At 40.2% G+C, this 25,212-nt stretch overlaps 1 protein-coding gene across 1 annotated transcript in view; it reads left to right on the forward strand.

Moving 5' to 3' along the window:
- The first annotated feature begins 5,156 nt into the window (after positions 1-5,156).
- The window catches only part of LOC117821481 (dynein heavy chain 2, axonemal-like), a 116,367-nt gene continuing 96,311 nt past the window's right edge, over positions 5,157-25,212 (forward strand). Inside the window, exons 1-10 of the mRNA XM_034695791.1 lie at positions 5,157-5,268; positions 5,378-5,418; positions 8,091-8,258; positions 8,413-8,641; positions 11,530-11,640; positions 12,313-12,551; positions 12,815-13,006; positions 17,373-17,530; positions 21,335-21,422; positions 21,668-21,873. Of these exons, the coding sequence (XP_034551682.1) occupies positions 5,389-5,418; positions 8,091-8,258; positions 8,413-8,641; positions 11,530-11,640; positions 12,313-12,551; positions 12,815-13,006; positions 17,373-17,530; positions 21,335-21,422; positions 21,668-21,873 (1,421 nt within the window). The 5' untranslated portion in view covers positions 5,157-5,268; positions 5,378-5,388. The remainder of the gene's footprint in view (positions 5,269-5,377; positions 5,419-8,090; positions 8,259-8,412; positions 8,642-11,529; positions 11,641-12,312; positions 12,552-12,814; positions 13,007-17,372; positions 17,531-21,334; positions 21,423-21,667; positions 21,874-25,212) is intronic.

Consider the following 25,212-nt stretch of genomic DNA (forward strand, 5'->3'; position numbering starts at 1 on the left):
GTCTTCTCCTCTAGATGGCGGTGTTGACCACATGGAAGAAAACACAATTAAAACATGTTTCATAACTTTGTCTTTATACATCGTAGAACTCTGGGGATTTCAATATTCTTATCAAAGACTCAACATGAAAGTTTTTATCTTAGCTTCAGAATGATAAAATCATGTGTTAATATACATTTGGAAATGTCTAAAACTGGAAATAGGCAGAGGGTCTCTGAGTATGCATCTATGTCTGGGTGCATCTTTGTTAAGAGCAGTTTAAAACACATAACACAGCAAACCAACATTGTTAAATATTCATTGTATTACATTTTTATCGTCCTTTCTCCTGCGATGTTTCCTGATGAAGAAAGCATTTAATTGCACACATCTGGAAAAAGTTAAACATCAGGAGAAGGGGATCTGGACAGGAAGGCAGCTCTCCCTGTGTCATCATTTATGGTTTGGAGTGTTAAAAGGGGGTTAGGGTGGGTCTGTTTTTTGAGATGACCTGGTCTCTGGTCACCTCAAAGGAAGGAGTTTTAATCCTTCATTTTGATAAAAGTTTTTCCTGGTATTTTTAAAAACTCACAGTCGCTGTCCTCGCTACAGAAGTATGCAGACCGGGTTATGTTATTGATATGAGAGTGGAAAGAAAATGAGCTGCCGAGGATGACCCCCAGACTCTTTACCTGAGGGGAGGGGGAAACTGTTGAACTGTCTATGGAGAGGGAGAAACTGTCGGCTTTGGATAGGGTGGATTTGGTACCTATGAGGAGGAGTTCTGTTTTATTGCTGTTGAGTTGAAGGAAGTTGGAGGTGAACCAGGATTTGATCTCAGAGAGGCAGTGGGTGATGGCTGAGGGTGGGAGAGTGGAGTTGGGTTTACTGGACAGATAGAGCTGGGTGTCATCTGCGAAGCAGTGAAAGTGAATGCCAAGTCAGGCAGGCAGAGGAGGTGTGCAGCGTGGCTGGAGTAATTTCAGAGTGTTGCAGGATCAGGTGAAGATGCACACAGAGCAGGCAGAGTTGGTCAGGGATCTGCAGCACAGGGATCTGCAGCACAGGGAACAAGAGGTAAGAATCCAGAGTTGCAAACAAAGGAGACAAGGTAGAGCATAAGGCGTAGTTTGACTATCTGTGTTATACAACGGTCCAGCTCAGAGTCCTTCTTCTTCTTCTTCTTCTTTGTGGTTAATGGCGGATCTCAAACAGCTTTTAGGTGCATACCGCCACCTACTGTACAAGAGTGTGTATCATCATGTCAATTCCTCATTAAATTCTTCCTATCAGTCTTGTGTCCAATAAGAAAACAAAGAGCGCCCTCCTGACTGCTCTTATACATTCTGTCTCTCCCTCTGTTCCCAGCAGTCCTTTGAGACTCCACTCGCGTCCTGCTGCTCTAACCCTCTCCTGGAACTGCTCTCACTCAGCTGTATACCTGTTACAATTCATAATCACATGCTCAACATTCTCACTCACTCCACACCTCTCACACCAATCATTCATCTTTTTACCTATTGTATACAAAGTGTCATTTAGTCCTGTATGACTCACTCTGAGTCTCATTATGATCATTTCATCCATTATTTTCCTTTCCTTATAGTTCTTTGTTATTACTGATTTTTGTATTTTGTAAAAGCTCCCTCCTTTCTGGTCTTCTTCCCACCTTTTCTGCCATATTTCCATTCCTTTCTTCTTAATCGTTGCTTTCCCTTCTCCTGTCCCAAGAGGTATTTAGACTGTTATGTTCTTCCCCAGTGCCCCTTATGCTAATTTATCAGCATCCTCATTTCCTTTCACCCACCCACAAGCAGGCACCAAACAGAACTGTACCTCTATACCACCCCTGTGAAGTCTAAGCAAACTGTGTTGTAGATCAATGAGTAAATCTTCTTGTGTAGTGTTTGATGTGTGAATGCTTTCCAAAACCGCTACTGAGTCTGTGCACACCACCACCCTGTCTGCCTGACCTCCTCCACCCACTGAAGACTGATGATTACTGCCACCATTTCTTCTGTGCACACTGACAGCTGATCAGAGAGCCTTTTAGACGAACTCATTTTACATTCTGGTATACACACACACCAATTCCCACACAACACAACCACTTGCACACTTGGATCCATCTGTATATATTTTAAGGTAGCTATAATAATTGCTCCTCACATACACACTTGTTTTTACTCCAACCTGACTCCATTCACTCTTCAGTTCTAGGACACTCATGTCCACTTTAACCTCAGGATAGAGCCAAGGGGGTATACAACTGACAGGAGTGGGATGGGCAAACTCAATATCATCCATTCCAAACACGTTGGCACATTCATTCTTAGACCACCCAAACCCTCTCCTCTGGACCCTGGAGTATTCCCAGCAGGTCTTTATGGTCTTTGCTGCAGGGTTTTCATCCCCACTTCCTTTTAGCTTGACCTAGTAGACAAACATGAGTTTTTCTCTCCTCATTTCCAGTGGGGTCTCTTCTGATTCTATAAGTAATGCATTGATGGGGGTTGTTTTAATCACACATGTGCACAGACGCAGTGCTCTATACCGAAGCCTATCTAATTATTGCAGTACTGATTTAGCCGCTGCTCCATACATCATGCAACCATAATCTAACATTGACCTCATTAGTGCCCTGTATATTTCCATCAGTGATTGTTTATCTGACCCCAGGTCAGATCCGGCTGCAGCTCGTAGCAACTGTATTACTTTCTTACATTTTGTTTCCAGGTGTTCCACAGGGGTTTTCCACAGATATTTACAGTCTAACCAAAGTCCTAAATATTTAAACTCTGCCACTTGTTCTAGTGGCTGACCATGTAGCAGGATTTGCTCGTCAACACCTTGAAACCCCATTCATATGACCACTGCTCTACATTAATCACTGCTTTCCTTATGTTTCCTATCACGTGTGAAACATTTCTATCTCTCACCCAGATGGCCCCATCTTCTGCATACAATGCTGAGTTTATACACCCATCTAAATTTGAAAAAATACAATCAATCATAATGTTAAATAGACAGGGCTGATTGCATTGCCCTGCGGTGTGCCATTTTCCACCCTGAAGTCAGAGGAAATATCCGTACCAACGTTAACTCTAATTTTTCTTTCTGTCAAGAAGTTCATGACTCAATTGTACATCCTCCCATCATTTCCCATTTGGCTTAACTGGATAAGTAATCCCTCCCTCCACATTGAATCATAAGCCTTTTCAGCTCCGAGTTGTGGCTGCAGTCAGGCTTTAATGGAGGCTTCCACATTATGTTGCAACGATGCAGAAGCAGGAGAGGTGAGCACACAGCTGAAGCTTCACATACACACTCTCTCAAACATGCACACACACACAGTTATCATGTAGCTCCTTTAGCGCCTCGTTAGCGTTAGCATCCAGCGGGATGTAAACAGCCATGACAAACACCGCCGTGAACTCTCGAGGCAGATAGTGTGGCCGGCATTTCAGTTGGGGTGTGAGTTACATAACACAATAAATGGTTCCTGTAAGATTACAGGCAGCACATGTTGTGACTCTACTCGTATTTATTGCAGAGCTGCTTACTAAATCTCATTTTATCATTGAGATGTGAACTTTATGAATAAAGTCATGTACACAGGACAGGCTCAGGAGAGAGCATGTGTTAAATCCAAGCAGCAAACTCCGGTCTCAAACGATGAAGCCATTGCGGAAGTGCTACAAACTGCAATACATCGAAAATCCTCTTGAGGCTGGCTGCAGAAACACCGGAAACCACATTGATATGAATGGGAAAAAGACGATATTTGCAGCATTAATAAACATGTTTACAGCCTGGTTCAAAAAACGGCTTGGCCCTATGAAGCTAATCTCTCTATCAGCACACACTGTACGGGGGGTGAATTTTTTTCTAACGTGACGGTTCAGAAGATATTAAGATTACCAGTTTTGCCCAAATAAGCATATGACTGACGTGACTCCCGGTCGGGAGCACACAGCCATTGGCTAAGAGGCTCACACTACGTCACACTCTGCCTAGTTGAGTTCCGCATTACCAATATGGCTGTTGCCGTCGATTTGCTTCAAAACTGCTCTCAGGAACAGATGGGTGACGTCACGGATACTACGTCCATATTTTATACAGTCTATGGTTAAATCTCCTTGTTTCCTCTCTCCTCTTGTTTCATTTCCTTGCATCTCTGGACGGAAGTTTAGAGCTTTGAGATGCAGCCCATGATCGCTTCCTCAGTCCTAACCACAACAGTACAATAAACTCATAGCCAAATATAACTATATATAACTAAATATAACAAATACTTGAACATTGGGAATAGCCTATACATACAAGGTTATACCTTTTAACTTGATACATTAAAGTTAAAAACATGTTCAGCAGTGAGTTGAAGAGAACTATCATGAGTGAAAGAATAAAAATCCAAACTCATTTGCAGGTTGTGTTCATTAGAAAAATGGTATGTAATTTAGTGAAAAGATTCTGGATCTGAACCCTTTTGAGAAAGTTCCTTAAAAATTAAATTATGTTGTTGGAGCTTTACCAAAATGAAACAAACTGAAAACGTGGAACATCCTTATCAAATGTCAAACTCAGAATATTTGCACTTCATAATCCATATTATTTTTAATGTTTTATCTCTACTTTTATTGTATGATTTTACTGTTTTGGTAAAGCACTTTGCAATTTGTATTAAAAAGTGCCATAAAAATAAAGTATTATTATTATTATTATTATTATTATTATTATTGTTGTTGTTATTGTTATCATTATTAAAACTATAATTGTTGTAATTATTTGTATTATTGTTACCATTATTATGTTTATTATTCTCATTCTCATTATTATTATTATTATTATTATTATTATTATTATTATTATTATTATTAACATTATTATCAATATTTCTGTTATTATTATTATCATTATTTATTTATTTTTAATTAATTATTATTATGATTGTTTTAATTATTACTGCTATTATTGTTTTATTTATTTGTACTATCTGTATAAAATAGATTCTTACCTTAGACTGTATAAAATATATATAATATATAATATATATAATATATAATATATAATATATAATATGTAATATATAATATATTACTGCTTTCTTACTCTCCTCTTCTGCTGTTTTACTACCTGTCTCCTTCACTACCCATAATCCATCACACCTAAACGCGCAGGCGCAGGCCGGCAATAGCTCGTTTCCATGGAGACGTGTACACTCAGACTCAGCTCCAGTTGAACTGAACTTTCATTTGGACTTTCGAGGACAACTTAGTTTTAACTAACGTAAGTTAATGAGTTAGCTAGCTGACATGTTTGAAGCTGTCGTTTATGTTTGGATTCACAGGTAGAAGGAAGAACAAACGCTGTGTTGTTGTTCTGTGTGTGCTTTCAGGCTTCAGCAACATGGGCGAACCGACGAGGACCGTCCGTCAGGTAAAGTCTGCTCACTGGTTCTAAAGTAGGTTTAAAGGTGGACTCAGTTCATGAAATAGTCACCTGAGTCCTCCAGAATAACAACCTGAACTTCCATAACACCGAGCTCATCTTTTTACGATGTTTTAAAAACAAAAACGATCATAGACTGTAAATAAAAAGAACACGATGTGTTAAAAAACCGTAAACCGTTACTTCTGATGAAGAGGAAGAGGCTCGAGCTCATTAACATATTAAAGATGAAGATAACCTTACTTCTGATGAAGAGAAAGAGGCTCGAGCTCATTAACATATTAAAGATGAAGATAACCGTTACTTCTGATGAAGAGGAAGAGGCTCGAGCTCATTAACATATTAAAGATGAAGATAACCGTTACTTCTATTGAAGAGGAAGAGGCTCGAGCTCATTAACATATTAAAGATGAAGATAACCGTTACTTCTATTGAAGAGGAAGAGGCTCGAGCTCATTAACATATTAAAGATGAAGATAACCGTTACTTCTATTGAAGAGGAAGAGGCTCGAGCTCATTAACATATTAAAGATGAAGATAACCGTTACTTCTATTGAAGAGGAAGAGGCTCGAGCTCATTAACATATTAAAGATGAAGATAACCGTTACTTCTATTGAAGAGGAAGAGGCTCGAGCTCATTAACATATTAAAGATGAAGATAACCTTACTTCTATTGAAGAGGAAGAGGCTCGAGCTCATTAACATATTAAAGATGAAGATAACCGTTACTTCTGATGAAGAGGAAGAGGCTCGAGCTCATTAACATATTAAAGATGAAGATAACCTTACTTCTGATGAAGAGGAAGAGGCTCGAGCTCATTAACATATTAAAGATGAAGATAACCTTACTTCTATTGAAGAGGAAGAGGCTCGAGCTCATTAACATATTAAAGATGAAGATAACCTTACTTCTGATGAAGAGGAAGAGGCTCGAGCTCATTAACATATTAAAGATGAAGATAACCTTTACTTCTATTGAAGAGGAAGAGGCTCGAGCTCATTAACATATTAAAGATGAAGATAACCTTACTTCTGATGAAGAGGAAGAGGCTCGAGCTCATTAACATATTAAAGATGAAGATAACCGTTACTTCTGATGAAGAGGAAGAGGCTCGAGCTCATTAACATATTAAAGATGAAGATAACCTTACTTCTGATGAAGAGGAAGAGGCTCGAGCTCATTAACATATTAAAGATGAAGGTAACCTTACTTCTGATGAAGAGGAAGAGGCTCGAGCTCATTAACATATTAAAGATGAAGATAACCGTTACTTCTATTGAAGAGGAAGAGGCTCGAGCTCATTAACATATTAAAGATGAAGGTAACCTTACTTCTGATGAAGAGGAAGAGGCTCGAGCTCATTAACATATTAAAGATGAAGATAACCGTTACTTCTATTGAAGAGGAAGAGGCTCGAGCTCATTAACATATTAAAGATGAAGGTAACCTTACTTCTGATGAAGAGGAAGAGGCTCGAGCTCATTAACATATTAAAGATGAAGATAACCTTACTTCTATTGAAGAGGAAGAGGCTCGAGCTCATTAACATATTAAAGATGAAGATAACCTTACTTCTGATGAAGAGGAAGAGGCTCGAGCTCATTAACATATTAAAGATGAAGATAACCTTTACTTCTATTGAAGAGGAAGAGGCTCGAGCTCATTAACATATTAAAGATGAAGATAACCTTACTTCTGATGAAGAGGAAGAGGCTCGAGCTCATTAACATATTAAAGATGAAGATAACCGTTACTTCTGATGAAGAGGAAGAGGCTCGAGCTCATTAACATATTAAAGATGAAGATAACCTTACTTCTGATGAAGAGGAAGAGGCTCGAGCTCATTAACATATTAAAGATGAAGGTAACCTTACTTCTGATGAAGAGGAAGAGGCTCGAGCTCATTAACATATTAAAGATGAAGATAACCGTTACTTCTATTGAAGAGGAAGAGGCTCGAGCTCATTAACATATTAAAGATGAAGATAACCGTTACTTCTATTGAAGAGGAAGAGGCTCGAGCTCATTAACATATTAAAGATGAAGGAAACCTTACTTCTGATGAAGAGGAAGAGGCTCAAGCTCATTAACATATTAAAGATGAAGATTACCTTACTTCTGATGAAGAGGAAGAGGCTCGAGCTCATTAACATATTAAAGATGAAGATAACCGTTACTTCTGATGAAGAGGAAGAGGCTCGAGCTCATTAACATATTAAAGATGAAGATAACCTTACTTCTGATGAAGAGGAAGAGGCTCGAGCTCATTAACATATTAAAGATGAAGATAACCTTACTTCTGATGAAGAGGAAGAGGCTCGAGCTCATTAACATATTAAAGATGAAGGTAACATTACTTCTGATGAAGAGGAAGAGGCTCGAGCTCATTAACATATTAAAGATGAAGATAACCTTACTTCTGATGAAGAGGAAGAGGCTCGAGCTCATTAACATATTAAAGATGAAGATAACCTTACTTCTGATGAAGATATAATATAATAATATAAATAATAATAAATTAATAATAAGATGTTATTTTCTCTTCAATAGTCTGATGATGCAGGTTGCTCTTCTGGAGTCAGATGATGATAAAATCTGACATGAATGTCTCTTTTCCTCTGCTTTGATCCCTCGTGTCATCTTTCCGTCTCCCTGCAGAGGTTTATCTGTAATGTGGCTCTTCCTGGTGTGACAGAGGAGTTATGGACAGAGGAAAATGAGCAGGCTGTGGATCAGTTTATATCTGACGCCACAATTACAACCATGTTTGTGTACGTGGACAATGACTCCAAGCTGCGGGTGGAGTGCGGTTCTGCACCTCAACAGGTAATGCCAACTCCTCAATCCTCCAATCAGAGACAATAAACATGACCTGTCAGAGAGAGGGTGATGTGCTGTGCTCCCTCTTTTCCTCCTCTACCTCGTGTTTCATCCTGTCGTTTTCTTTTTGTATTTCTCCAACAAACCTTCACGTGGACAGGTGGTCGAGCACCTGTGCTACTTCATCCGCTCACCAGGAGCTCTAATTACAGCGGACACGTTTGGTGACGTTGTACAGTTTGGCACACAGCGGGGTGACCCCATCAGGAGCCTCCACGACCAATTGGTCTGTTTGCATGCCCCTGCAGTCACCCTCAGAACCTTCACCCAAAAGAACATCAAAGACAACTACCTGAACCACATGCACGACTTCATCGCCTACCTGTCAGGTACGGAGCTCAGAGGGAGAGACGGCTCACTTCAAAACAACAAATGAAAGCTCTACAAAGCTCTTTAACTTGTTGCTGTCCTATCACCTATATCAGACTCTGAAGTGCTTTCCTCATTGTTACACACTACTCACAAAAAGAATATTCAGCATTCGGCTGAAATACCTGAATGCACCTAAAATAATAATAATAATAATAATAATAATAATAATAATAATAATACATTTATTTATATAGCACCTTTAAAAACAAATGTTTACAAAGTGCTTTGAGAAACAAAGCATGCTTTGAATAACAAAGTAAACCTTTTGACAGACAGTGAGGAGGAATTTTAACAAAACAGAATACAACTTGAAGTTAAAAAGAGTACATGTAGATTAAACAGAATGAAGTGGTGAGACAATAGACCAATAAAGGATCAAATAAATTAATAAAAATAAAAATTGATAAATAAATAAAATGAATAAATGAAAGTGTATATAAGTACAGTAAATAAATAAAATAAGATAAATTAAAGCCGCAAGCGGCGATGAACGGGCCCTCGCACACACGTAGCCGCTGCCTACGCGAGCCGCCACCACATGTAAACTGTTGCCTGATATTTGCCACCACATGATGCGAAAGCAAGATCTGAGAGTATATACTGGCTTAGGTGGTGCAAATGTTCCAAGTTTTTGGCAGATTGCCAAGAAAACCTCCAGACTTGACAGTGTGCCACGGCCACAATTTTAGTCTGAACAGAATTCCTTTAACAATAATTTAATCGTCAATATGTCTGCTATAGAATGTGCCTTGTTTGGACTGAATCAGAGAAAAACTCTAGGAGGAGCTCTCAAAAGTATGCTACCTTATTTTGGTGTCATTCTTTACATTCAAAGCTGTATGTGCGTTTGATGCACCACCTCAACGCCTGCCCCACCCACAATTTTTTTCTGAAAAAAAAAAGTTCTGATAATTTTTTCTCGTTAAGGTGTCTTCTATAGGTTGCCGTTAGTTTGGACGGAATCGGAGAAAAGCCTTCGGAGAAGATAGCGAAAGTACGCACCCTTATCTGGACGCCATTTTTCATGTTCAAAGCTAGGTGGTGCTCTTCCTGTTGAGTTTGGGATATGGGTGCAAGAGGCTTTTTTCTGCATCCTGATGCCATGAATATGCGTACTGATTTCCAAGCATGTAGCTCAAAATAACGCCTATGGGGAGGGGTTTTTGAAAACTGTAGGGGGCGCTAGTGAGCAAATTTTTTCGACTTTTTTTGCGACACCCATAAAATGTCGCAATTTTCCCCAGGACTGATGACTGTGTTGGATGAGGTGAAACTACGTGCATTTTCAAGTCACAAAAATCCATTTTCCAACGTTTTTTTTTGATGCCCCGCCCCAAACTCTGACACGCCCACAACTTTCGTCTCAATGGAATGCCTTTACTTTTTATAAATCGTCAATGGGTTTGCTATAGAATGTGCCTAGTTTGGACTGAATCGGAGAAAAGCTCTAGGAGAAATTAGCAAAAGTATGCACCCTTGCACAGACCCATTTTGGCCCATTTTTTCATGTTCAAAGCTAGGTGGCGCTCTCCCAGTTGAGTTTTGAATATGGGTGTCACTGACTTTTTTGTGCGTCCTGATGCCATAAATATGTGTACGATTTTTCATGCATGTAGCTCAAAAAACTTCATGCGTAGGGTGTTATTTTTACCTCTAGGGGGCGCTACTGAGAATTTTTTCGAGACCTATAATAACTTGCAAATTTCACCAGACCCGATGAGTGTGCAAAAATACTCGCGCTTTCATTAACGTTCAGGGGTCCAAAACTGCAATCTCCTATAATAATAACCCTTAGGGTTACAATAGGGCCTTCGCCACCAGCGGTGCTCGGGCCCTAATAAATAAAAATGGATAAGTAAATAAAAGCATTAAAAGGACAATAAAGGGGACGACATAAATAAATAAATAAATAAATGAGGAACATTAAAATAATAAATGGAAAATAAATAAATTAAAACAAATTATTATCAAATAAATAATCCAATAAAATTTCAAACAATTAATTAGTTTGATAAAAGCTAGAAACAAAATTATTGACACACAAATAAGAAAAGAAGAATTCAAATTCAAAGTAGTGTTTTTTTTAAACTAAGAAGCTCAATTTAAATCTGAGGTAAAAAATAACAGACTAAACACTGAAATCAACAAACACTTTCTGGGTGATAAACTGAACTCACTAACCGGTGTCAGTCAGGGGTCCAAATCAGTCAGGGAAGGGTTAACAGCTGTAATAGCTTAGCTCAAATAAGGGAGGCTCTGCAGCCTTTTGTTTTTACTACAGTAGTTAGACTAAAGTATATTCATTGTGCTGCTATCATACGGCCTAAGGTCACTGTCACGGAAAATTTAAGGTGGAGTATTTTCTCTTACACTACTCTGAACGAATTAATGTTGCGTCAGTCAGTGCGTTTTAATCGTCTCTGTTGTTCATCGTCTCTGTCAGAAGCCAATCAGAGTCAAAGTCGAACAGATCAGAATCCTATGTTTGAGCAGCTGACCAATCAACACAGAGATATACAGAACATGGTACACCACAAAGTTTTGATGGTGTAGTGTTAGACATAGATGAGATACTTCATAATATTTTTTATTATACAACACAATTCAACTCGACACCAAAAAGATTATGTTGAATGCAACATCTCTGTGTGCAGACGTAAAGCCAGAAAACGTGGTTCAGTAATCTTCCCCAGGACCTCAAAGATGTTTAGAACACGCTGTATGTACGCATGTTTCCACCTCACTGTTCAGTCTGCAGAAGACGCCTCTCATTTCTTGATATGGATTCAACACAGCAACATTTACTTAAGTAATCGTCTTACACACGATTTCATTGTTTTTACAGAGGAAGTGCATAAGAAGCTGGGCAGCACAGTGCTGTACATTCCAATAGAAGCGCTACTGTACAGCCCTGAGGAGGCCACAAAGGACCGGTTGCTGGTGCAAAGAATGGAGGGTAAGCCTGAAAACCTTGGAGTGCTTTTTTATCTTAAGGCTGGTTTATACTTCTGCGTTTCCCCTATGCAGCAGGGGCTGACGCAGACATGAGCTCCACATACTTGTGTGTCGATGTGTCCGTGTCGTACAGTAATTCTCCTCCAAAATGCTTGAGGGCAGTACGGTCTTTCTGATAGCCGGTCGCCTGCTTCCGGCCCCGCTACGATCTCTGTTTCCTTTTCCACAGAGATTCAGAGCGTGTTATGTTAATCTGCAGCTGATACATGTTGCTGTTTATCATACAGACATGATTACATGAAGAATAGAGAGGAGGAGATGAAATACACGGCCCATGAGCGTCGGATGAGCAGGGATCCCAGAAGTGCTGTAACTGTGGGAAATACTGTACAATGCCGCCGAGCGGACCAATCACAGGGCTTGCGGTATGGGTATTTACATTTTGGAGGAGGTTCACGTCAACTACGTGCGTAGGCCTCTGCGTAGGTATGGGAGATACGCGGACCTCTGGCGTAGGCTACACCGTCGATTCGACACAGAAGTATAAGTCAGCCTTTAATCTGTCTCTCTTAAAGGTCACACCAACAGAGCTTTGCTCCCACCATTAACATTCCAACAATCTGTTGGCCTCATATCTATTTTTCTATTAATTTGTTACCTCTTCTATCTGTAGCTGTTATGATCAACTGGACTGATCAGATCAACGGGCTCCTGAATGATCAAGAGGTGGTGCAGATGGGGTTAGACTTTGGCCCGCTACAGGAGATAGCATTCTGGGAGAGTCGCTCTGCCAAGCTGTTAGACATCAGCCAGCAGCTTCAAAAGCCCGGGGTCAAGCACATTCAGAAGATCCTGCAGCTCACAAAGTCCATCTACGAAGAACGCTTCAGCAACCTGGCTGAGAAAATCCAGGTACACAAAGTCTGCAGGTCTGCATTGAATATAATATAATATTATTATCATACAGTGCTTGGCAGATAGAACAATACAGAGTCATGGTGAAAAACACTGTTGTGACCAAACAGACCTGTATCCTAATGGACTGGAGTGCTACTCCCTGTGCTCCACTGCCTTCCTGTTTCCTACACTGAAGCATGATAAATGGATCTGTGATCAGCAGTAATAAGTGTCAATATTGCATTCTTTAGATGTGTGTTTGTGTGTGTTACCTCTAGGATTGCTCATCTGAGGCCAAATCAAACCTGGCCTTCCTGTCCATACTGAAGGAGCCCGTGGAAGAGTTTGCAAAGCTCAAACCCGACCAAGTTACTCCCAAGCTGCGTCACATTCTCAATCTCTTTCGCTTCATTTGGACCAGATCCCCTCACTACAACACCCCTGAGAGGCTCTCTGGCCTCTCCCACAAGGTATCTGAATAATGAGGAATTATGTTCTGTCACCATATCTTTTAATGTTTCAATCAATCAATCTTCATTTATATAGCATCAAATCACAACAAACGTTCTCCTCAGACTCTCTGTTCTATTATTAACGAAGACCCAACATCAAGACCGGATCAGGTCCAGTCCCATCTTACAGACAGGACTCAGTCTGATCTCATCTTAATCCACCATGAGCAGAGCACTTTGCAGCATTTAGCAAGTTACAGTGGCAAGGACAAACTTCCTTTAACAGGCAGAAACCTCCAGCAGGACCAGACTCATGTTAGACACACATCTGCTGAGACCCTGTTGGAGAGAGAGAGGGGGAGATGATAGTGACGAGGCAGATAGTAGTAGTAGTTGTTGCCGTTCATACATTTTTTAGTTTTTTTTAGTTAGCATGTTAGCTCACTCAGTTTCTTGCAGCAATGTGCTCCCCATTTCATTTAAGTGTTTTTGTTTTGGCTGTCCACTGTTACAATTTAAACTGGATGAAGGACCCAAGAGCAACACTCCAAACACAAGAGCTGGTTTTATTATCCAATAAGGTGGTGTAAGTTGATGGAGCTGGTAGGCAGGTAGGCAGGCAGGCAGGCGAGGGAAACACAGAATTAGTCTTCAGTAATTTCTCGCACAAAGTAACCTTGAATGTTGAAGAGGCTGACTGAATACCACAACAGGGGAGCAGATAATCCGGAGAGGAGTGGATGAGAAGCTGTTGGCTTAATTGTAGATGGGAGTGCAGGAGTGCAGCAAGGAGGAGGAGGTGGAGAGACTTGAGCAGGTAATCAGGAGGTAGGACTCACAGACATATAGACGTAGACGCCGCATTGACTGGCTGAGTCGTACGTCAACGTTGAATGTGTCAATCTGTAAAGATGCGTGCACACAGATACATAGAAACATGCCTCCTGATTGTTGTTATATGACCACACCGGGGTAAATTTGACTTATTATCATTAGCAGAGCTTTTCAAATATACGTAACAAATGTTCAGTAGAAGTCTCCACAGCCTGAACATTAAAGGTGACATATCATGCAAAATTGACTTTTTAATGGTTCTTTACCTGAAATATGTGTCCCTGGCATGTCTACAAACCCCCCAAGAATGAAAAAAATCCATTCTGCCCCTGTTTTGATTTCTACACCTTTCTGTAAATGTGTGTGAAACGAGCCGTTTCAGACTTCCGTGTTTTTGTTACGTAACAACAATATCCGGTCTGTCACGGAGTCAGAGCTCGGAGCTTGTTCAGCCCATAGACTGTATAAAATAATACTGAATCCCTCCCCCGTTTTTCATTACCTGCACAAATATGTGCCAACAAGGAGCTTAGGAGGGAGGCATGCTAGTTGTAGGCTTTCTTAATAAACGCAAAGGTCGGTTTTACTCCCCACGTCTGCAGATTTGAAGATATAGTGGATGATTTTTATTTGTCATGGATAAGTGCTAGCGCTAATTAGCATAGCCACATAGCTATATGTTCATAGCTGTAGCTGTAGCTGTGTACCAAGACACACGTCGACATACTGACAAATAAAACAACAAGAAACACTAAATCTGTGACCAATCCTTCATAAAAGGTCCCGCTGCCTTTCTGGCAGAGGTCGGGTTTACTCCCCACGTCTGCAGATTTGAAGATCTAGTGGATGATTTATCATGGATAAGTGCTAGCGCTAGTTAGCATAGCCACATAGCTACATGCTCGTAGCTGTGTACCAAGACACACGTCTACATACTGATAAATAAAACAACAAGAAACACTAAATCTGTGACCAATCCTTCAGAAAGGTCCTGCTACAGGCGCCTCTCCGTCAGGATCAGATTCAGAGGGTTGAAGTAACGCGATCTCTGAGCAGCCGTGTATATTCAGCCAACATGTAAACATTAGATCAACGTGCTGGAGAGCCGAGGCACATCCACTTCCGGAGGGGGCGTGGTCAGAGGGAAAACAGAGTGTTCTGATGAGGAATGAAGAAAAGGACTTTTCAGGCATGCCAAAATCTGATTTCAAAGTGTTTTTTTGAGCATAAACTTTAAATACATGTTTTTGGGACCTCTTAGACCAATATATATTGATGAAAAAAGCATGATATGTCCCCTTTAACTTTTAAAAACTCCTTCACTGCTTAAACAGAGTGAAACACCAGGACACCTGTTAAACATACTGAGACTCATCCTTCTAAAAGTCCTGTGTTTTTATTTCACATACAGCAGCTGTCTCAACAGTCCATCCATCCTGTATTTGACAGAGTAAACCCCTTCACTTCTTCAATTGGTTAAAATGTGTCAAGCACTTTGTCCTCACATGATATAAACATAATATATGGACAAATGACCTTAATACGATTCAATTAAAAAACGATATTCCTCAGTGTGGGCATTTAAAGGCCTCAGATCAGCGGTATGAAAAGGGAGAGGGAAACAAAAACTAAACGCACGAACAGGCTGAAAATATGAAATTAGAATGATGAAGTATTTGGAGCAGGTTATGGATACAGGTGATCAAACTAGTCAACAGAGCTGTATGGAAGTAGACTAATAGTAGGTGAGTAATGTGATCAGAACGAGTAAAGTGATCAAACAGTAATATGTTGGGCATATAACAGTATAACAGTAACTACTGCACGTTTTTTTTATCATGAAATTATATTTTATACAATTAAAAAAATGTCTATAATTTCACTAATGTAGTTTATCTATCATTCCACTCCTAAAAGCAGACTCACTGCCAGCTGTAGCCTTTATTCATTTGATAAACAGACTTTTTTTTTCTAAATAATTGTCGTTTTTAGTCCTTACATTAATTTTAATCCTTTATTGTAAAAACTGTTGATCAAAATGAGTTAAATGCAACGAAACATTTTTTTTTTTTTATAAATCCCACAGTTTTCATATCCACCTATATTAGTTTACACGGCAGACCCGCCACATTCAATATGGCGAACATGCTGACATATGGGAGCAGTGGGAAAGCACAGTCAATGCAGCGTCTAAGTATATATGTATATGGTAGGTCTGCCACACACGCAACAGAGAGAGACGTCGGTTTTCAAACCTCCTACTATACAAGCAGTACGTACTGATTTGGTCTAAATTCAGTATGTAGTATGTGAACACGAGCAAAATCTGCAGTATGATAAAACTACTCGGATGTGGTACTGATTCAGGAACATGTCTCAGTCTGCAGCGGACCAGTCTCCCTCACGTATTGTTTCCCACAATGCACAGCGCTAAAGCATTGCTTCTTCTTTTTTTGATGGGGAACTCAGTTTGTAGGTGCTGTGAAAATTATTAAATTCAGTATAAATCACTTCTTAACTTTTTAAATCATAAGTGATGCTGAAGAAGCAGTTTATCTATCAGCTTGGTCTTTGTTTACTTCTGCTTTCTGAAACCTGGAAATCCAGCAAAGCCTGACCCAGCATCTCTGCAGACCAGATCCAACAGAACAGACATACTACAGACTACCTTAAAATGCAGTATGCAGTATGCAGTATGCAGTATGCAGTATGCAGTATTTGAGGGTAGTATGTAGCAGGCGGTTTTGAAAACAGCCAGGGAAACTGAGGCTGTGGCCGTAACATCTACAGTAAAATCCCCCATTTCATCAGCAGCAAGTTTCAACGTTCTCTGAACATTTCAGGGATCTTGTTTTTGAAGCTGCAGCTTGATCCCACGAATAGAATGGAAATGGGTTTGACCATTAGGACACCTTTTCCCTTCCACAACGGGACAAACAGAGGAGGACCCATGTGCAGAAAAGTCTAGATTTAATAACAAAAGAACAAAACAAAATGTCCAAGAAACGAAATCCAAAAGTTAAAAAGAAAACTCAGGGAACACAAGGAAACACTGGGAGGAAGAAATGCACTGAGAGGATAAGGAGGTTGTACAATGATCCAACTGAGGACAGGGGAAACAGAGAAACTAAATACAAAGGTTCATCAACACAGGACACTAACGAAACTAATGAGGAGGGAAACACAAAAGCAGGAAGTCAAACTAAACTGGAAACACAGGGGTCAAGATCTACAAAATAAAACAGGAAACACAACAGTCTAAAGAAACACAGGAAAATACACAAAGGAACACAACACGAGACATGGATCACTAATAACACAAGGAAGATAACAGACAAGGATAACTAATACAGAAACAGGCAGGGAGGAAACAAAACATGAAGCACAGAACTAAAGATCCACTCATGTCATCCCCTTCTTCCCTGCTGTAGCTTCATGAGTATATCATTAAAGGCCTATATTGATCATTCAAGTATATGCAACAAGAATACAAGTGTCTGTGACTAGGTCTGTCACTGCTCATAATAACAGTATTTGTTTTGTGTTGCAGATGAGTAATGAGGTCGTCAGCCTGTGCTTCAAAAGTATCTCTCTGGACCGGATCTTTGAAGGCTTCGTGGTATCCAGCAAGAACAGTCTCAATGACTGTATCCAGTGCTGCTTGTCATGGAAGGAAGTTTACAGAGAGGCTGCCCGCATCAACAACAAGTATGAAAAGTCTCTCTGAGTATGAAACCAGCTCTCTGCTCTCCTGTTTGTTTGGTTTTCATCTGTTGTCCTCAAAATGTTTTGTCTTCATTTGTCTCAGTGTAAATTCAAAGCTTGTTTTAGCTGAGGCTAAAGTTTTGGTTCAACATTCAAGGTTTCAAGATTCAAGATTCACTTTGTTGTCATTTCCTTTGTATTTTCACACTCAGTGAAACGAAATAGCTAAAACACTTAAAGACACATGCAAAAAACACAGTATTAGCAGCATGATGACACCAAAAGGTAGAAAGTGCATCAGTCAGTAAAGTGTTATGTGGGATTCATCCTGACAGGTGACTGGCTGTCAGCTGAAACATTGTTTGGATGTGAGTGTGTGAAGGAGGAGAGGACACAGTCTGTTTGTGGTCCTCACAGCTTGTGGGAAGAAGCTGTTCAGCATCCTGCTGGATCTGCAGCAGATACTTCTGTACCTCTTCCCTGATGGCAGGAGGGAAAATAGACTGTGAGGAGGGTGGTGGGGGTCCTTAAGGATGGAGAAGGTTCTGCAGATGCAGCGCTGCTGGTGGATCTCCATTAAGGAGGTGAGAGGGGCACCGATGATTTTGCCGGCTGTCCTCACTACTGTTTAGCTGCTGGAGTTCATTGCGACTCCCAAACCAGGAAGTGAGGCTGTATGTCAGGACACTCTCTATGGTGCCTCTGTAGAAGGTGATGAGGTGGGGGGTGGGAAGACCCGCCCTTTTGAGGGGATGGAGCTTTTATGTCTGTTTATGTCATGCAGAAAGCTGAGCTTTTTTGACGGCCTATCTGCTTAATAATTTACATTTACCAGCATTTTAACACTAAAAACACTGACACTGTAGCCCAGGAAATCACATTTAAAATATGAAACCAATCAGTAAAAGCTGCTGTTGGTAGTCCCGGAGAAATCATCATTTTAGACAGAGACTTTGAATGTCAACACTACCCCTCCCTCCAGATTTCCTCTCACACCCCGTCCACCCTCCCCTCTCTGCTCTCGTAGCGCTCGCCATTGTTGAAACGCAACACCAATGTTTACACTTGTCTTTCTTCTCAGCAAGTGTCTTTGGTATCTTCTGCGTTTTCTTCCTTGTGTATTCAGTCGAGGCCTAAGGAGGAGTTGGATGTTTGTGTCTAGCCTGTCTGCTGTTGTTGCAACAAACTTTGTTTGGGAACTTCTCGTGCAAGCTCTTTGAGGAAGTAGTGCTGGACTAACAACCAATCAGGACTGAGGGTTGGAATTATAACATTGCTGAATAAATAGGCATTGGAAAACACAGAGATTTAGCAATAATCTCAAATGACTTCAATTACTGATGAATGTCTCTGGGTATTATGACCTTTCTCCAAACACAGCTGGAAAAAAAATTACAGTTTTTTTCACCACGTTCCTACCAACAGCAGCTTTAATAAATGATATGATCAAGGACCGGGAGTCAGGGCATCAATGCCAACCTGCTGTAATGAGAATGAGGGGGAGGGAGAGGGACATGTTTTTCTCAAAGTTCAGTTTGCCTAATCCGGTTTACATTCACATGTACACTATAGATCGCTTCATGATCTAACAAGCACTAAAGTTTATGTCATGCAGAAAGACGATTAGAGAGAACACTCAACTCTCAACTCAACTCAACTCAACTTTATTTATATAGCACCTTTCATACATAGAAACATGTAGCCCAAAGTGCTTCACAGAGTAACAGACAGTGAGAAAACAACAGCGATGGTAGAATTATAGAAGGCATGAAAAAATAAGAAATACTTAAAAAGAAAAGAAAATCAACACAGTAAAATTAATAAAATAAGTAAGAGTGGAAATAAAAGTTAAAAATAAGGTAGAGTTAACGAGATCAGGTGAACACAATAAATAAATAAGATAAATAAATACATGTTAAAACAATGGTTTAGATAATAATGATAAAAATAATAACAATGATAATAAAATAATAAAATAATAATAAAAATAATAATATTAATGATACTGATAATGCAGTCCAGGGCTATAATAAATTACTCCACATTAAAAGCTAGATTAAAAAGGTAAGTCTTAAGTTTACTTTTAAAAACACCCAGAGAGCTCGCTGTTCTCATGTCCAGAGGCAAAGAGTTCCACAGCCTAGGGGCATAAAAACAGAAAGCCCTCTGGCCGGTACCTGTGTGAGACACACGAGGAACATTTAAAAGGGAAGCATTCGAGGACCTCAGTGATTGGGCTGGAACATAAAATGACAGGAGAACACGTCAAAACATGCACTGAGTATGAGAAAACGCTCCACCCTAAATGTCACCTCTTTTTAAAAGTAAACTTAAGACTTCCCTTTTTAATCTAGCTTTTAATTTGGAGTCATTTATTTTAGTCTTGGACTGCATCATTATTATAATCATTGCTTTAACATTTATTTATCTTATTTATTGTATTTATTTATTTATTGTATTACTTGTATTGATCAGATTGATCTTTGATATTCATATCTCATCATGCTGGGAGGCTAAACTTGATGAAACTCTTCATAAAGCATATGATCATAACCTTCTGTAAACTTGTCAAAGGGGCTGTGGTTACTGCCACTGTCAATCAGTAAACGTGACATGTGGCGTTTGGCACCTAAAAAATCTTCACGGCATGGTCATTAACGAATGTTGGTATGTAAAAGTGTAGACTCTGAAAGTAAGTTACTGTAATAATAATAATAACAATAATAATAATAATAATAATAATAATTATTATTATTATTATTATTATTATTATTATTATAATCATAATTATTATTATGATTATTATGATTATTATTATTATAATCATAATTATTATTATGATTATTATTATTATTTTCTTCTCTTTGTTGGTTTTGTATTACTTATATATAATTTGTTAACTTGTGGTGAACAAAGAAATACTGAAAGAGCAATAAAAATGCAATAAAAAAGTTGAATGACCAAAGTTATCTAAAAATAGTACATTTTACCCATTATAGTAAAAATTATGGACAAAAATAGTAGCTAACCTTGAAGTAAAACCTTGAAAATATAAAGTGTAATGAGTTTTCTGCCTTTCTTTGTTTCCCGATGACTCCTAAGTTTAGGGTTAGTGAACAGTTCATTATCAAAAGCATCAGTGGCAGCAGGTTAATTCATAACAGCACAGGAAACACAGACACATGCTCATATAAGTAGGGTCATTTTCTGCAGACCAGCTAAATTAAGCCACGTTAAATCACTTTGAGGGACAGTGGGGGTCGCAAGTCTTTGGCACCTATATTTTGGGGTCGCAGGCTGAAAAGCTTGGGAACCCCTGTTCCAAAACACAGAGTTCTGAACATTCACCCCCCATACAGTGTGTGCTGACAGAGAAATGAGCTCTTCAGACCTAAACTGTCTTTTGAACCAGGCTGTAAACATGTTTATTTCTGCTGTAAAGATCGTCTCTTTGAATGGGTGTGTATGTGGTTTCTAGTGTTTCTACAGCCAGCCTCTAGTGGACGCTCCATGAACTGCAGTTTACAACACTTGCTCATGGGCTTCATATTTTAAGACCGGAGGTTGCCGCATGGCTCTACATGAAGAAATCAATGAACCCTTCAGAGTTCTGTCAAACACAAAGTCCTTGATTTGATAACCTGAAAGCTTGAGATGGTTTTAACTCATACATGACGTAATATTTTGACAACCTAACATTTTGGTGACAGTTTGATACCAAAATATAAACAGCTGAGATGGTTTTCTGACTCAATCCTCTGTACTTACTCTTCCTATCTATCCTCTACCTTCTTGCTTTGCTCTCAGGTTTGCCCAAAAGAAGTGGCTGCTGGACGATGCCAGCATCTTTGTGGTGGTTGATGCTTTCATTCAGAGATTCAAAGACCTGCTCGAGGTGATTCTTCCCTCAGTCACTCAAACACATTAATAGACTTGAAGTGTGCTGTACAGCTACACTTCCTCTCAGTACAACTTGTGTTTCTTTGAAGTGTAAGATGTAGCTGTTGGGGGACTTTTCCTGTCTTTACATCAAGGAAATATAACCTTGAATCCAATCCTGTTCAGATATGTCACAGGATCTTTTCCTCATACACGTTGAAGCACTTTCTGTTGATTATTTCCTCTTGCCTTTGTTTGAAGGTATGTGAGTGCCAGCATCAGTTTGCCCGTTGGGAAGACGGTCAACAGAAAGCCATGCGAGTCTTCGGTGGTTTTCGAGGACCAGAGTTCACCCAGTCCCTGCTGAGGTCGGAGGACATGTTCCACCGCGGTCTCCACAACCTGCGCTCTTTCTCTGAGAACATCTTTGATGTAAAGAACACCGTTTGGTTTCAAGAATTCAACAGGTTGGTCTACGGTCTCTTATACCTTTATCTTTTTTGCACTTCATGTAAAGCATTTTTAAGTACCTTAGAAAGTGTTCTGTAAGTCTGATTATTAATTATTATTATCAGTAGAAATTAAACCAAATAAACTCAGACAAAGGTAACCCTTAACATCACCTCAACATGCACAATGTTTATACAATAAAACAACCTATGGAGCTTCTCATTAACCCTATAAAGCCTGAACCATCAAATAATTGACAGAAAATTCTAATTCTTTGAAAATTGAGTGTTTATTGAACCTTCTGACAAATGAAAATAAAGAAATTAAAAATCAATTTTCATATGAGTTTTAATTTGTATCATATTTGATACATCAGGCATTTCAGTGTCAACTTTTTTGCTCAAAGATTTTTATTTTTTAAACAAACTAAAACTTTTTCTTAGCCTATTAAACTTTGAGTTTCCTTCAAATGTTTCCCAAAGTAATTTCAAACAGAAATTATTTTTTTCCATATTGCATGACAACGACATACATATTTTGTATCTACTACACATTAAAATAATATATTAATTGCATATTTCTTCTCTTAATTGTTCAGTTTTTAGTGGAATTCAATGAGCAAAAGATAATTATTTACTAGGGAGCCATGGCAACATTCAACCAGTCATCAGTCATCGTAATACAGCAGGTTGCATCTATAAAAATACAATATACGTCATAAAAATCCAAATTTCTTTTTGTTTTTTAATAATTTATTTTTTATTGACATTTTGCATTAAACACTTCCAGGGTATATACATCATCTCTACATTCTCCACATAAGCTTTGAAATCCTAATTTCAAAACCACATATATACCAACGGAATGAAATAACATAATAGAAACTAAAAGCAAATTATGTACAAGAAGGGAGTAGTGGTTGACGCGTACATGAGCACCACAAACTTGTGCGCATCCCAATGGAGCCAATGCTTGTGTAGTGCGCATGCGTTGGCGTTGCGTCTCGGCGCCAAGTGCTCTGTGGTGAACTGACTTTTAACTAACTTTTAACCGGTTTTACGCAATTGTTTTTACGCTGCGCTTTTAAGACTCCAATAGCTTTCAAAGATAGATTTTACTGCACTTGGGGTTTCAATAATCAACTCCCTGGATAATTGGTTATTGGAGAAACAAACCGGGCATAAGCTCAGGTAAACATGGCTCCACTTACCTCGCCGTTTGGCTGCCAGAGCTGTGTCAGTCTTGGCCAGAAAGTCCTCGAGTTGGAGCAAAGAATATCCACACTCTACAAAATCCAAGAAGCAGAGAAGTACATTGACACAATCCTCTTCGGCCCTGCATCAGCCACCTCCAGAGCCGAAGAGCTGAATGACACGGCACCCTACACTTCACCGGCCAGCGTCCACACCGCCGCTGCTCCTCCTCTTCCTGCCCCAGGCAAGGCTCCAGAGGACCGCTGGCTACGGCTCGGGGCTAAACCAAAGGCTCCGGTGAGCTCTACCTCACTTCACAAGGACCCCTGGACTGCTGTACCACAATAAAAAGAAAGGGAATATATCCTATGATCACCAAGATCACCAACAATGGGCACGTTCTTCACGACCTGGTTGTGTGCAGTTCACCACTCGTCTGACGCGGCCCTGGGCAGGGTCCGGGATCGGGAGAAACTCCCGCGCGGAGGCATGAGCCCGGTACCAGGAAACAGCTTGCTGTCACCTTTTCTCCACCCCAGGATCTCCCGCTGAGCAACAGGTTTGACATCCTGAGCAAGCAGGACTTTCCTCCTCTAGTAAAACGCTCTCCTGAGCGGCAGGTCTTCTTCCACCGCCCGCCGCAGGCTGCCAAAGGAGGCCGTGATGAGGAGAAGCTCGGGAAGTATCATCCATCCAGAGGCAGCGAGGTGTCCCTCCGCTGGTAAGGAGACCAGTTACCCGCCGCGACACTTCCCAGCCACCACCACCCGTCCACAGCGCGGCCTCCGCGGCGACCACACAGCTCCTCCATCAACCCTGATCATCGGGGACTCCATGGTAAGGAACGTAAGAGTGAAGGGGACTCTCACCATACCGTTCCCAGGCGCAACTGTGCAGGGCATTATGGAAGAAATTCCCAAAATCCTGAAATCCCATCCTACTGCTGAAAAAGTCATCATCCACACAGGAACCAACGACACCCCCAAACAGCAGTCCGAACTTCTTAAACGGGACTTCCTCACCCTTTTCAACACTGTCAAACAGTTTGACATCAAAGTCATTATCTCCGGCCCCACCCCCACCTGCGGCCGAGGTGTAGGGTGGTTCAGCAGGCTGCTCAGCCTCAACACCTGGCTCTCTTCGGTCTGTGGGTCCCACAACATGGGCTTCATTTTTAATCTTTTCTGGGACAGGAGGCATATTGTTCGGGGCAGACGGACTTCATGTGAACACAGCAGGTAGCCGTCTGCTGTCCGTTAACCTAGCACACGGTAAGCAGCACGTCCCTGACACACCCACCGCACACCACAACACACCCGCACCTGCTGACCAGCCCGTCTCTGATTGATGTCCCCCAGGTCCTAGTCACTACGATTTTAGTTCCACTTTTAACAGTACTACATGCTTTACTGGACTCGGACCCCCTGATCCATTCAATAACCCATCAAGTCCCACCATCATCACTAAAAGACAGCACATGGAACACAACACAGAACTGCCAGCAGGGGCTAATTTAAGAAACCTCAGACCTATTGTCACACATAAAACACCATCTGCTACTCCAACACATAGAACAACTTCACCCAGAACACTGCACATGGCACTGTTGAACACCAGATCTCTCTCAAACAAAACATTTCTCATTAACGACCTGATTTTAGATAACAATATTGATTTTATGTTTTTAACTGAAACCTGGCTCAGCACTGATGGATCTGCAACCCTGCTGGAAGCTTCTCCACCTAATTACATTTTTACACATTCTTTTAGAAAAGATAAAAGAGGTGGGGGAACAGCAACAATTCTTTTAGCATCTCATGGTTTTAAAGACATTTGATTTGGTGATTTTACTTCTTTTGAATATCATTCTTTTGTTTTTAGCAGCCTACCCATACCGTGTTTAATAATCTATAGACCCCCAAAACGATGCTCCTCTTTTATCTCCGAATGTTCAGAATTACTCTCCATCATACACACAAAGTACAACAGAATTATTATTTTAGGTGATTTTAACATCCATGTGGACAATCAATCAGACTCTTTTAACTCACAGTTTTTACATTTAATTTACTGTATGAATTTTATCCAACACGTCACCCAGCCCACTCACAGCAAAGGCCATAGATCTTGTTTTAACCTATGGCCTGTCAGCTAGCATATCGT

Source organism: Notolabrus celidotus, chromosome 11 (assembly GCF_009762535.1).
Source record: "Notolabrus celidotus isolate fNotCel1 chromosome 11, fNotCel1.pri, whole genome shotgun sequence".
NCBI classification, from domain to species: domain Eukaryota; kingdom Metazoa; phylum Chordata; class Actinopteri; order Labriformes; family Labridae; genus Notolabrus; species Notolabrus celidotus.